The 14,956-nt window shown below is 38.4% G+C and overlaps 2 protein-coding genes across 3 annotated transcripts in view; both read right to left on the reverse strand.

Annotated features, from left to right (window-relative positions):
* CENPU (centromere protein U) overlaps positions 1–11,502 on the reverse strand; it is a 12,253-nt gene extending 751 nt beyond the window's left edge. The window contains exons 1-11 of one of the 2 annotated variants that reach the window (XM_086746184.1): positions 11,392–11,502; positions 10,827–10,953; positions 9,709–9,826; positions 8,162–8,267; positions 7,099–7,189; positions 5,939–5,987; positions 4,783–4,900; positions 4,302–4,380; positions 3,266–3,313; positions 1,900–1,961; positions 493–649 (exon numbers count right to left, since the gene is read on the reverse strand). In XM_086746184.1, the coding sequence (XP_086602310.1) occupies positions 493–649; positions 1,900–1,961; positions 3,266–3,313; positions 4,302–4,380; positions 4,783–4,900; positions 5,939–5,987; positions 7,099–7,189; positions 8,162–8,267; positions 9,709–9,826; positions 10,827–10,877 (879 nt within the window). In that variant the 5' untranslated portion in view covers positions 10,878–10,953; positions 11,392–11,502. Of the gene's footprint in view, positions 1–492; positions 650–1,899; positions 1,962–3,265; positions 3,314–4,301; positions 4,381–4,782; positions 4,901–5,938; positions 5,988–7,098; positions 7,190–8,161; positions 8,268–9,708; positions 9,827–10,826; positions 10,954–11,131; positions 11,228–11,391 lie in introns of those variants that run through there. The other variant, XM_086746185.1, reaches the window with a different exon arrangement.
* Positions 11,503–13,307: 1,805 nt separating this feature from the next.
* Positions 13,308–14,956, reverse strand: part of ACSL1 (acyl-CoA synthetase long chain family member 1) — a 29,142-nt gene continuing 27,493 nt past the window's right edge. The window contains exon 20 of the mRNA XM_010129645.2: positions 13,308–14,947. Coding sequence (XP_010127947.2) covers positions 14,807–14,947 — 141 coding nt within the window. The 3' untranslated portion in view covers positions 13,308–14,806. The remainder of the gene's footprint in view (positions 14,948–14,956) is intronic.

Genomic DNA, 14,956 nt, shown 5'->3' on the forward strand with positions numbered 1-14,956 from the left:
AAAGGGGAAGGAGTTCTAAGACTACATGAAAAGTTAATCTGGTCATGAAATACAGGCACTGTTCTTATCATTAAATGCCTTACAAAACAGACATGTAAGTACCAGAGCTTTCTCTACCTTTGAACAATAACAAAAAAGAAACTGAGTACTCATTTCTCACTGTCAATCTTTCTTCAATTTCTATCAAAAATGTTGGACTTGAGGACAACCGCTACACTTCTATGTCCTTTGAATTCCCAGACATAGACAGCAAGGTAAGAGAATTCTCTCTGCAATACTTTAGTTTCTAACATGAGACCAAAAAAGTGAGTGAGATACTGCAGTGCAGCTACAGCAATGCTTCTCAAGGGGCTTCCACAAAGACAATTAACAAAATATTGCTATTTCATGTAAGTGAAACATTACTAGAAATGCCCATTGGTCCAGGAAAGAAAAAAGGGCAGAGGGGGTGACCCAGAAGAGTTCAGAAATACACACAAAATATGTACTTACTACCACTTTTGCCTTTGGGTTTTCTTCTCTATAATTCAAACAGTCTTGCTGTAGCTCCTTTAAATCAGTAAGTAATTCAATTGCTTGCCTCAAGGAAGATTTCTTTTCCTGTATCTCAGCGTATTCTCTTTGTAGTTGTACCAGCTGTAGTTCAGCTCTGAAAAAAATCAAGGCTTTGATGACTCTGTCATATTTATTTCATGAGTTACTATGAGCATATTTCCTCTGAAGAAGACTTAAGGGAAAGGTTGGTCAGAAATACAAAACGTAGGTTAGTATAACATACTGTTTAATTAGAATAACTAGCATATTATTTAAACAGGAGCATGGGTCCAAATCCCCAAAAAAACCCCAAACTTTTTTCCACATCTCACTCTTGAGTCTGACAATACAGGCACTCTCTCTTAAGCACTTAAGAAACTTCACTGGAAAAACTTAAGTATCCCGTGTTCTGCTTCTGCACACACCTGCCTGCAGGCTGAGCTGCTCAGGGCTTATGCTGAAGCATGCTCAGGTTCTACAAACCAGATACACCTGTGCCTGTGTAAACTGAAGGGCTCGAGCCATTAAAATAGCACTCCAAAAACCGAACACCAACAGCCATTTTCATTTAACAGTGTTGCACTAAAAAAGCCTTAAAATGATCACGATTAAAACACAACAAATAAAAAATACGATGGCAGCTTTCAATCTGTGAGGGAGGTCAAACCCATATTGAGGGATGCCTTTAATTATCTGAGTGAAGTTTGCCTGTAGTACTGCAAGAAAATGAGACTCTCATGGCCCTAGAGAAAGGGCGTTCAATCTGCCCTTGTGGATTCAAGCCCATGGTTCCCTACAAAGTTAGCATGTATGTTACACGCAACTTGCATATAAAGCTTGTCACTAGTAACTACCTGGATCTGGGGAAGTCTAATGGTTCTTCCAAAGAACGTAATGTCTGTGTTGTGTATCTAAATGGTAACTCAAGATTAATGCCAAGTTACAGAAAGGGAATTGTGTGGCCACATAAGGTGGAAGCAAATCATGTATCGGAGGCATCCCTGCCAGATTGCAGAGGTGAAGTACATTCTCCCACCTGAAAACCAAACCCCTCCCCTTTGTAATTTATGATCCATCACCTTTGCAATTCCAATTGTAACGTTAGCATTTTCCTTATGAGCACATGGTCTGAAATACCATCCCACTTAGCAGTTAGCTAAGAGAACTTGCCAGAATGATTATCTAGGCAACTGAAATATGGAAAGGAGAGCTGAGCTTTTCTAAAACCAGAAAGCAATATAGAACAGAAGTAGAATTTCATCAGAATAAAATAAATGAACAAAATAGTTACTTTCACTTCTCAGTTACAAAATACCAGACTTCTTAAGTTCTTCAGGCTATTATTGTGCATCATTAGAAACATACCCAATTTGCTCTTCACTGAGCTGCAACAGTCGCTGCCTTTTCTTTTTGATGTCTGTTATTACCTGAAACAAATAGTGAGGGAAGTCTTTGAAACAGTTTCTGTAACTTCAAAGGCAAGCAACTCAAATGCCTTTGGCTTTTTTTCTTTGAGATTTTATGCTTCTGATTCTGTGTGTGGAAGATTCCAAGGTACCAGACCTTATACACTGTCATATTTGAAGTTCGTATTTCAGACATTTTAAAGAACTTTAAAGTGTTAAATTCTCATCTCCACCCAAAATTTATCTTAAGGAACACTGCATTTAAAAGCATACAAAAGGAGTCTGTCACATTTTGAACTCAAACATTATCAACTCTGCCAGGTTTTTGTTTCTTTCTGTGAAAAATGCAGAGTAATATGAATGTATGTTCAGTATGATTGCCGTAACTAAGAAACTAAGCATAATTAAGCTTTCTTTAATGCAACATTGAATTAAAAAAAAAACTAATTATAAATTTAAAAACTGCAAATCTGATTATAAACAAATGTATAAAAGGCAAAATAAGGATAACTCTTGAGTGTCTGTATGCTAGACGTGTATTAAAATTTTCATTTTACATGCAGAGTAGCTTACCATATATCACCTCAAATTAGCAAGACTTTAGCACGTTAATTGCTACCTCCCAGAATAAGCTTTATGTTGACTTGTTAAAAGCTATTTTTTCATTGAAAAGTTTGTGGAAGAGGTTAATCTGGACAGAAAGCCTCTGGTAGACAGTGCCTAACCTGCTGTTAAATCTCTGCTGTAGGGCATTGACCTGTCTCCTGATGAAACCACAGCAGTGTTTTTCTGCCGTTACACTAGTTCACCCTCCTGTCGGCATTCCCCTGTTGCATTTTCAGTCAATTACTACCTGCTCTGAATGAACAGAGGAACTGCCTTCCTCTGAACAAAAATCTTCTCTCCTTTAAACGAAACGATCCAATTCTGTCCTGACAGGTCACCATCTTTGCTGCTGTCTTCTAGACTTTATATTCATGTATGTTTCTTGAAGGCTAGCTCTCAATATTTAATTGTCTCCAAAGGCTTCACTGGTGATCATTAAAGAAAAGAGTAATTCACACGCAAAGATACCTACACATCCTAATGTGTACTCCAGCTTCTTACACCAGTACAGCAGTATCTATGTATGGAGTTCACAATCCATCGTATTACCTCAGATCTTTTCCAAAAAAACTCTGTCCTCTATTTGTGTAGTTGATTCTGTAGTGCAGTACACTTTTTTGTGAATTATTTTATTTCTTAGTCAGCTTTTTGAAATTTCAGTGCCCACCTCTGTATGCTGTACAGTCTAGTCATAGCACATCTTCCAGATATGTATTTACCTTAGCATTTTTTTTCTTCATATTCTTTAATTCCTGGACTTCCACTATCTACAGAGGAAAAAGAAGAAATACAGATTGACTATGGAGCTTAATTTCATCTTTATGCTCCTAAAAACACGGTTGCAAGAATTACTTTGGAATAACAAAAAGCTCTTTAAAAAACCAACACCAGTTCAAAGGAAGATTACAAGTGCATCAGTTGTGCATCAATTCTTTCCTCTCTCCTCATGCCAGAGGAAGACTGTTGTACAAAATTAAGTCATTATGTACCAGTTAGGGCAAGTAATGCTCCTTGTACCAATTAGTGTAATAACTACCTAGCTTAATTTTTCTATAACTTTCTATAAAATATATAAATCTAGTCATTTTAAAACTTGTTGATTCTAATTAATCACTTAGAACTATAGTTCTAGTACTTACCCATTGTACTTATCACAACACCTACAAAGTTCTGAGTTTATTTTACTAGTTGTAATCAGTGAGAAGAAATCTTAGCCTCCCAAGCTAATAAGCTTTTTACAGTTAGGTTCAAACTCTTAATTAAAAAAAGATTAAGGCCTCTAACGTAGTTCAGGGAAAATAGTCAGGCCTCTACACAAGAGTCACTGAGACATAGTATAAAGATTAAATCATCAATCTTTTAAAACTCTAGTCCATGAGCTTTTAAAACAGTGTTTGACATAACTGTTTGCTCATTCAAATTATGCAGCTCTCCAGTTTTACCACGTAAGGCTTTAGATAGGAAAACACTTCAGGATTATTATCTGCTTCCCTATTCAATTGGAATTGGGCTGACAATTTGGCAAGTATTTGCATGACAGCAGTGTTGCGTCTAAAGGCAATTCTCATATAAGCCAGCAAATCACAACCTGCACACAACAAACTGTGGTTTTGTACTATTTATCCTGACAACAGATTAGAAATATCCTAAAATAAGTGTGTAAATAACAATATAAAACCACAGGCATTTTGACTACAATGCAATATACAGCTCTCTAATCACTACCACAATTGATTTTATTTATGGTGTACTTACAAGATCAGTGATTTGGTCCTTGAAAGCAGAACAGAAGCCATTGATAGCTTTTCTGCAAACGTTTGATTCTATACTTTCTCTGGAGAAGTCAGAGGGATAAAACACAATCAATTTGGTTTAGTAAATAAGAAATCTCATCCAAAAACATTCCTTTGAGTAATGAATAAAACCCAACGTTAAGCAGCTAGTAGCACAGGCAATTATGGGTCTTTCATACACTAGCAATAGCTTAATTTCTACATTGAAAAATGTCAGCTGAGATGTGTTCTTATGTTTGGAAAAATATCAGATCCCTGAAGACCACCTCAGGATCACATATGAAAAAAATATTTCTATCACAGAAACCTAATGACAATTAGAATAACATCAGAATGTAACCATGCAACACTACCTTCCCTAAAGGACAGTCCAGTAGCAAAACCACAGGTAATTTGTGTTTAAAACTTCTGAGTATTCAGCTATATGAAAGCAGAATATTTACCTATAATTTGCTGCTATCTTTTCAAATTCAGACAGAACAACATCCAGTTCTGTAATATCCCTAGGAGATCTCTTCAGCTCTTTGGGACACCAAACCTGTACAGAACATGGGCTATCAACTGAAACAACAGAATAAAGATAAGCACTGTACACTTCAGATACATGTTCTAAAAGAGAAAAGTTATTGTGCTCACCATTAAAATAACCATCTAAAAGTTATGAATATTTTAATATGAAAATGGAGAAGAGGGATGTATAGATTATTTAATCTGTCTTTGGCTGAGCAACTATGATAAACTTATCTGGGAACACTTTAGAGTTTGGATGATCAATGATATACACTTATTTTTTATTCTTCATAATTTCAAGCAAGTCTAGGAGCACGTTACCTGATGAACTACACGGTATGCTGTAGATACAGCTGTTTGTGCTGTAAAAACTATCAGCCTGAGTTTGGGCAACCTGCATTAGTCAAAGCATCACGACTTGCTATGTCATATTTGTATACATTTTGAATTAATACTACATACGATTTAAAAATAGAAGCTATATACAAATATGTTTCTTTAAACTTTGCAATAATATTGTTAACTGATTCCACGAAGTCAAATCATGTTTCTTCACACACTCCCAAATGTAAATGTAGTACCTGACTGTGACAGGGTACTGTTCAAAGGAATCAAGATGACCCTAAGAAACAGTTTCTACCGAAAAATGCCGCTCTCCCAAAGCTCCCTATCTCAAAGGTCTCTATACTAACAGCTGTGCCTACACTAAGTCAGGGGCACTCCAAGCTCTGCCCCACAGCCTGCTGCTCCAGGCTTCCAGACCAAGGGATTCCCACACCCACAGACCTAGGCTTCCCTCCAAAGAGAACCAGGCTGTGTGAGAAATAACGCACACCTATGCTTTACACCGTCAGGGGAGTAACAGGCAAGTACAGAGATGCCAACCATGGGAGTCAGAGCTGTGCAGCACAGCAGCTCCTCAATCTAACCATTGCCAATGAGTGTCCAGACCAAAACTGAAACTAAAACCTCCCATTTCTAGAAGCAGTATGCTGCTATGTTATCAGAAATTAAAACCATTGAGTTATGGAAAAGCACTCATCTTGAATGAGGAAAAGCCATACGAGAGTTCTGAAAAGTCTACTTTACCAGAAGGATCTGATGTGGTGCTCTCTGAAGACTGACGCTTCTTTTTTGCCTGGAATTGAGTAGCATTCAAAGACTTATGTGAAATAAAAAACAGATTAACTTAAAAAAAAAACCCCTAGGTATACTCATTGAAAATTCTGAGAGATGGCGGTTAGGCAGAACACATGAAAGCATTTCAGCTTCTCACGACTGAAACATCAGTAATGTTTACTGAGGGCTATTTCACCGGAATCTCAGTACAGCGATCACACTGCTGAGGGACAGCAGCTGCCTGACTGCACTGACCAACTGACATGTCAGCCACTGGCCATGCAGCAGGAGGAACATTTTATGGAGCATAGGGACCCTCAGTTCAGCATAGTCATCACCCAGTATTAACAGCTCTGGGATCAACAGTGCCTCCCTACCTTCCTTTTCACTCACGTTCTGTCCCAGACTACTTTGTCACACCAACACAAAGTTGTAATTCTACGAGAGTGCTGCATACAATTTACTGATGAAAGACTACTGTTCTGTACTGAATTGTACAAAAGGATTTTCAACAATTTCAATGAATTTCAGTAAGTAAAAAACTTTTATGCAAACTGCTGCATACCTTCTTCTATCATAGGCCTACTTTCTCAAGTCTGTAGAGTTAACTCTTCCTCCGTACACCTGGAAGCTGAGTGAGCCAAAAGCATTTTACACTAATTGCAGTCTAAGTGTGGAAAAACACTCATTCAAAACCAAGTGGTTTTTGTCTCATTCTAATATATATTCAAAATTAATTTTATCAATTAAAAATTAAATTATCTTATATTTCAAAACTGAACAAGTACAAGGGATTTATATTCCATTTAGTATGCCACTCTTTAAGAACATACATTCCAGACATAAAGAAGACATTTGAAAGAAAAGAACATATTCTCAAGTGAGCAAGAGAACGGGCTACAGGACACAGGCTATTATATTCCCCATTGACCTGATGACTGTATTTAGCATTTCACTTGGCCATCTCACAGGAAAATTTTGAGGATTAACTATTTGGGACATAATTCAGTACTAAGGAAGTACTAAGAAACAAATGAAAGGTCTTGCTCTCCCCTCCTCTCTAACGCAGGCATGGCGTAACGTAAGTTAAAACAAAATGGACTGAAATACTCATGCAACTTTCTCTGTACCTGATTTTTCTTAAGGGGCTCAGCTTGAGGATCAGCTGCGCTGAATTTCTGAACATCACCATCAGACATTTTTGAGCGATGTGGTTTTTTACTAGTAAAAGAAAAATATCCACATGTAAACCTATTACACACTGAGAAAGAATGATCTTCAACCATATACACAACAAAGTCTTAAGTTTGGGGGAACATTCTGTACTGCTAAGCCATTGAGTTTGTGCCTCCTAAATGAACTACGTACGTTGCAAAATGGCATATAAGAGGAACAGAATCTTTCTCCCTCAATAGCAACCCTCTCAATTTAGAAATCCATTACTAACTGACCACTGGAATAGCCGTGTTGTACCAAGGAGAAACTTCGAAAAAGACAAAATTATTATTGAAGATACTTTAGCAGGAATGGAGAAAGCTTTCTTGGTGGGGAACAAGGTTAGAAATAAAAAACAAAAACAAAAAAAACCACAGTCTCAAACAAGCTCTATTATTATCTTGCTATTTCATTCAAGTAATAACTATTTCAGATTTAAACCAAATTTGATTTAACAAATGAGAAACATATTAACACTTCTATTAAAAGATTTTTTGAAACCTTTAGAATGTTTCTATGTTTATGTATGTTAGTTTCTCATATATAGTTAACATAAGTTACATATATATTATGTAACTATATATGTTATATATAGTTAATATAAGTTATTCTCATATGTAGTTTAACTAGCTTTTACCTGTTTTGCAATTTTTTCACTTTTTAACTTTAAAGACATCAGCATTTAGAGGACTAATTAATACCTCACAGAGGTACTTTAAATTTTTTTAATTAAAAAAAATACAGTAAGTACTTAAATCAATATACTGCTTACAGAAGGCAGACACTAATTTATTGTCCCATTTCTTTTCCGCTTTCCCCAACCTTACTTATACTTCTGGTTTCTCATCTGAGAAATTTTAAGTTAAAAGCATCTGTTTAATAAGCAACTAGGGAAACCTGACAAACAAAACATTTTCCTCACGTAATCTAAAAATATAAAGATTAAATTAAATGCTGGCAATTATTTTTTCATCAGACCGTCTTTCTGTATTTTTCCTTTGCGAAGCTGAAGCATGACCAGCTGGCTCGTTTTGTGAATGTTCCTCTCCGTAAACATCCACAGCAGTACTGTGCAAAGGATGATCTATAAAGAACAGAAAATAATCTGTATGAAAATTGTTCCCATCTGTTCAGGCAAAGAGCATGGACACGCTAGCACTGCCTACCATTCAGCATTGATTTAGAATTTTTGTGGTTTGCTCACTAATGCAAAGGAAGTCTTGTTAAAAGTATTACTTGAGGATTAGAAAAAATATATACAGTGAAAAGCTTCACAGTTCCCGTACTCATCCACCTGCTATTTCTTTACAAACTGAAGCCAAAGGTGCATGCTCAGCACGTACATATGGCATATAGCAATCAAAACATTTTGTACAGTTTATTTAAAGTCTCTCTTTGCTATGGCATACATCAATCTTTTATACATTTAAATAACTACTTTCTAAATTTTATCTTTTTTTTTTTAATAGGGATTTTTAGCTGCCTTACTGGATGCTATGAAAAGACAGTTACAGCTGCCACAGAAAGTTTGTAAATGCAGAATTCTTGAAGGTAGCTACCAGAATAGATTAAAACTCTGAGAACCCTAAGGTTTTAACCTGTCTTCCATAGTATATATTTCTTTTTTCAAGCATATAGCCACAAAAATTCAGTGTTAGCTTATATTAGTGTTAGTGGGCATCCTTTTTATAGTTTTAAACACATATCACAGAAATGAGGAAAAAAAGAGCTTTTCATTTTCCAGACTTTCCCTTATGACAACCTATATTGTTCTTTATAGCTCTTTTTCAACACTGTTTCTAGTAATTACATGTATATTTCCATTATTTTCTTAGAGTAACAAATGTGACAGCTGAGAAACAGCTCTGAGCATTTTCTCTACAATTTCTAATTACACACTTTTTCAAAGATTTTTCTTACCAACATTGACATATAAGAGCTATATATATTTAACAACAGAGAACATCACACAGGGGCACATATTCCATCAAAACTGATTCTGTTCCAGTATTCTGAGGCCTCACAGAACAAGTCCCATATGAAGCGTAAAAATGGTTTTAATGCTTCACCAAAAATAGTACGTTTTTATGATATTACTTTTAAGTAGAACAACATCCCTGGGAACATCTAAGTTCGCTGCCATGAATGTTCTCACAACAGTAAAAAATTTCACTTCATAATTTGTGTAATTTAATACAGTAACTTAAGATATTGAACTTTCCTTTTAAAATGTAAACTCTTACACAATTGCAATGTTATATGACATGAAATTCTACCATTCAGACTATAAAACTTGAATAGCCACTATTTTTCTACCAACTGTGACTTGCACATATTACAGCACTATTCTTGTTACTTCCTAAAAGACAGAAAGTAACACCACTCGCAAAAAAACCCCTGTCTCTCCTGCCAATAATTTCCTCTGGCAAAGAAACAATACCTTTTCCTAAGTAAGCACTGAAATATGGCCCATATGGTTTGTTCATGAAAATCATACATTAAATGACACTGAAGCTAATACTAACCAAATGAATCCTCAAGCTCCTCAAGCTGATTTGCTCCTGTTACTTTCAATATCCTGGAGACATCTGGTTCCTCCAGTGAAAGTAAATTCCAGTGAGGACGGGAGTTGGCTTTGTGTTCCTGGATCGGTATGACATTAATAGCTCGTTCATCCAGTTTTTAAAGTGTAAAACACATTAAATATGACAATGAATTTCAAGAATGTTTGACTAGAAATACATTTAACCTGAACCACATTGATTACCGAGCTATGATATAAAGTATTTGAAGCATGTGTCTTCCTCAGGCTATGATTCTCCTCCCCTAAGAGAAGTGATGGTATAAAACTGATATATTCTGCTATTTGATACTATACTGTAGCGTGAGTTTCGTCTCATTTTATGAAATTAAGTGTATAAGCTTAGAAATCTTATAACTGTCTAATATCTGGTTTCTGTGATCCGTGGCCTTTTTATTTTCAGGCATTAAAATATTTCTTTCACCTCTATACTACATAAATTTCCACCCTTGTCCAATTTAATTATTTGCACTTTACAAAATTGAAAAGCTATAGTGTAACTTCTTACAAAAGTGGAATTTGTAAGCCAAGTATTACACAGACACTTCTGTAAAGCAGAAGGGTAGGGGGAAATGACACTAGTTTAGAAAATATTTGTAAACGTGTCATTCATACCGTAAGTGTGGGAGAGAACTTCCTCACTCATTTGTATGTGTGTACACAGAAAGTGAATTATAACCAGAAAACACCAACTTCTTGAACTTTTAATTTTACCGGCACTTTGCAGTGCCTCACAGGTTTTGTTATGATACCGAATATAGACACACCAACTATTTCCTCTTTAAGCTGTTCTCTTTCATTTTACAAGACCGTTTTCAAATTTTTGCCTGTCTGAAAGTCAATGGCCCGTTTTGCCTGATGAAGTAAGCTACTCCTGAAAGCAGAAAAGAAAAAGAAAACCCCACGCGCCCCAGACCTGCACTGGCAGGGACTGCGCAGCACAGTTCCCAGCAAAGCCCCGCGTTACACCTGGGCATCCACCTCCAGAGCCGAGGCCATAAAAGCATGGTAAAACAACAAAACACTTGCTGTTTTAATTCTGCTCCACCCAGCAAAGCTTACCTTTAATTTATTCCTGGAATTATTTCTCTTCATTTCCTTCTTTGCTGACATTTCACCGGTCAGTATATACTGCTAAATACACAACTGAGGACAAAGTCACCGAGAAATTGGCCCAAATACAAATCTCCTGGGAGAGAATAGGAGATCTCTGTTAATTCAATGTATTATGCACAACTCACTTTAAAAGTAATAGAACTCACTTTACTAGACCAGTCCGACGCCTAACGTAGCACGCATAAGTTAGTAACAAGACACACGTTATCTTTAAAAAGATAAAGCAAGACAAGGTGTTACGCCACTCACACCTTTACTTTTGCCTCAGAGCTGCTGTTTCTCTCACGCAGGAGACCCCGGGCTCCCGCCCTCCCGAGCGCCAGGAGCCCAAAGGCGGCCCGGCCCCCACAGGCAGCGCCCGGCCCGGCCCGGCCCTGCCCGGCAGCAGAAAATGCGGGCGGCGGCCTCACCGATCTCCCTGCCCCGCCTCGCGCCGCCCAACCGCCGCCGCCCGTCGAAACCGGAGCCCCTCAGCCCGCCCGGCCCGGCCCGGCCCCCTCCGGGGACCCACCCGCCCGCAGACGCACCACCTTCCCGCCGCGATTCGAACCGGACGCGCACTGGCGGGAAGGGGAGGTGCGACGCGACAGCGCAGCGCCGGAAGGGAAGCGGGGAACAGGGCGGGAGGCGGCGCAGCCGCTTCTGCTCTTCTGACGGGTCCGACCCGTTCCGTTCCGTTCCGCCCCGGGCGCAGGCGGGTTAGCGGCTGCCGCCCTCGCGCCGGGCGGGGAGAAGCCGTTAGTGGGTCGGGTTAGGCCGGGAGGAGAGGCCAGCGGCAGGAGCGTGGCAGCCGTGGCCGTGTCGCCACGGTGGGCCCTAGGACCACTTTAATATGAGTCCTGGGTACTTGTGCACCAGCAGCTGCTGGCTTTTTTACATTTTAAAGGTGTTTCCTCATTCCAAATATCAAGAGGTTTTATTCCAGTACCCTAGCAGGACCTTCTGGATTCAGTGCATCAGAAGACTTCACCTGACCATTGCTCTCCCCTACAAACTGCACTACGAAAAACTGCCACATTTTCTTCTCATGAACTGATGCTGTGCCTAAACAGGACATAAACAGGCAAAGACATTGCTTGTCAACAGCTTCCTGCCTACCAAGGAAAACAAGACTTCTGCAAGGCCAACCTGAAATCTAAGGTCAAAAGCTTGCAGCAGTTAAAAAAAGAAACAGATTCAAAACATACAAAATATTACTTGTTATAATAGCATGCAAAAAAAAAAAAAAAGAGATTTGTAATCCACAAAGGTTAATTCTGTATTTCTGGGATTTAGTTACTCCACAGTTAAACTGTTAACAGGAGAGTCAGCAAGTTGTCCAAAGCCTTCCTAGTTGGAGCAGCCCTTTTCTTCCTACATCTTAGGATCATCATAGGTAAGGGTGTTCTTCCAAAGATCATCTGCTGCTGCCCCCCTTGAATGGCTAAAATACAGTGAAACACCACTTGGGTGACCAGGTGGAATGGTCTCTTCCTACTTTGAGTTTGCTGGCTATAGCTAGTAGCCAGCCCCATTTAGCAGTCCATGAGCCAAAGGTAACAAGCAGCAGTACAGTCTAGAGACAGCACAGCTGTTTCTGTAGTGATAAACAGCTCTTCCTGAAAGCTGCCTTTGATGGGATGTGTTAAGAAGATAAGCCTTAGACTCAGCTCTCAACCATGTCTTAGCCATCCCCAGTAGTAGAGGTGTGGTGACACTTCACTCTGTCTTTCTGAGCAGCATACACACATATTTGAATACAGTATTGAATAAGTGACAAATATTTGGTTTAGAGTTCCTTCAGTAGGGAAGGAATGTATAAAGAACACTAAAAATTACTCAAAAGGGAGAAAGTCTACCATGGCAAGGAACAGAAGTATGGTTATTATTTCACAGTAACATCTGTGTTAAGACTGAGCTCTAAACATTGTCTGGGTGGTGATGCTTCATCCATGCTGGTCTGGTAAGTCTGCCCATGAAACTTTTCATACCATACCCCTGATTAAAGCCAGATGCACAGTGTAGGGGGGTGGGAGGACGGAATGACGACAACGCAGGAAGGACAACCGCTACCATCCAAAAGCGGCATAAGAGTTTAAGTCAACTCCAGATTTCACTCAAAAGTTGTTTACAATGATGGCAAGAATGCTACCTAACTGTCAGAAATCATACTGAAGACAAAAACAGAGATCCGTGTTTTGATAATACTGATGAAGCAAGTTACATATAACAGTATCCCTTACACATATTGGCCAAAAACATACACATAACTATCAAGGCAGAAAGCAGAAAGTTACCTTCCAAAAGTAACATGTCAACCACCAGCATTTATCCTGTGTTAAGTAGTATGTTTGTAGCAGCAGAGTTTTACAGCTTGTCAGTTACCAGATGACACCTCAGGTTGTCAGTCAGCAGCATTTTTCCTTGATAAACAAACACTTCACTGAGTTGAAATGCAGAAATATTTATTTTGGTTTCCTTCATTGGTTTTGAAAATTGTTTTGGTTTTATAAAACATAGAAATAGCCAACACTAAGCAAACATTTGAATTCCAATGTAACAAACTACTGCTCTAACGGTTGACTTGGATTTGTGTACCTTAATTGCACACATGTATGAAATTATGCTACAGAGTAGTGCATTACAATCACACACAAATCTTAGTGCAAACCTTGTTGTGCTTGTATTTTACATATATCCATGTTTTCAAAAAACAGCAATGAATGCTAATGCAAAACCAACTCTGTTAAGGATAGCAAAGAGACTTATGCTGTAGTAAGGCTTATTTCTGCTGATTTCTCAAACAAAAAGTAACTAGTTATTTTTTAATTTATCTGGGAATTAGGTTTTTATCCCTGAACAAATACCTATCCTGTGCCAACACAGTTCTGTTGGCATATATAAATACTTCCAATTGCTGCAAAGCATCAGGCAAAAACTTTTACCTGACCTATTTTGCTATTCAGTGAAGAATACTCAGTGGCTCATACATAAAGCACAGAAAATTGAGAGGTTATGTCAGAAGCTCTTCTGCTTATAGAGGACCTGGCACATTTTTTAAAATGCATTTTAAAATACACGTTTATTACAAGGAAACAAGTGGCTAGTGCAGGTGAAATGTTTACCTGACTGTTAGCATAGCCCAGCCTCCTGAATGGTTTTGGTTTTAGATCTCTAGTGTTCTTGCCAGAGTTAGAATCTGTTCATTTACAGGGCTGGCACCACTCTGGAGTTGCGTTAATGTAGCAAAGGCTACACTTTCTGAATTAACTGCATCCACACTTTCAGTGCAGAACCACCATATGCAGGCTTACTCTGAGGAACTTGTATTCATCGGTCTCCTTTGTGTGGAGTTCTGACTTTTACCTTATAAAAAGTACATCTCAGAACTTGCGGCAGATATAAAAGGGAGAAAAAAACCCATTCAGATGCCTTGCCCCAGTTAACATTAGGACTAATGCAAGATGTGATACCAGCTGTACAACCGTAGAGGCTTTTTTGGTGGTTGGTTTTTTTTTTTTTGGACAGATTAACCTTCTGAGGATGCAAGATACCGAGAGGCATTTTCAAACCTGCCAAATCCTTTGTGGAATTGACAACTGCAAAATACACTGCAGACAGCAAACATGCTGGCAATAAGAAAACCTTAGCTCCTTGGTGAAGGAGAGTCCCATTTTTGGCCAAGGAAGTCTTAAATAACTTACATATAGTTACCATTTATAGTTAAGGCTCTTTTTAGAAATTGTAGGTCACCATAAAAACAGTATGCAACACAACTTGACAGTAAGGCAGTGTTCCATTTCTTCAATGTTCCTATGGCAAGTACCCATTTTGTACAAGTAAATGATTGCACATTTTCCTTCCCTATGTTTGCTGTAGCCTAATTACAGATATGAAGGCCAACAGTAGACATCAGATGTGGGCCACTTTCTTCAATCCATTCTCAGTTACATTTTGGCATTAGCATAGAGTTCATCTATCTGTGACTGGAAATATTTTCGCAGTTCTGGTCTCTTTGCCTTCAGTGTTGGTGTCAGCAGGCCGTTTTCAATAGAAAACATTTCTGTGTGCACGACGATGTCTTTGACCTGGAAAGT

The sequence above is a fragment of the Chlamydotis macqueenii genome, chromosome 4 (assembly GCF_036417535.1).
Source record: "Chlamydotis macqueenii isolate bChlMac1 chromosome 4, bChlMac1.mat, whole genome shotgun sequence".
Lineage (NCBI taxonomy): Eukaryota > Metazoa > Chordata > Aves > Otidiformes > Otididae > Chlamydotis > Chlamydotis macqueenii.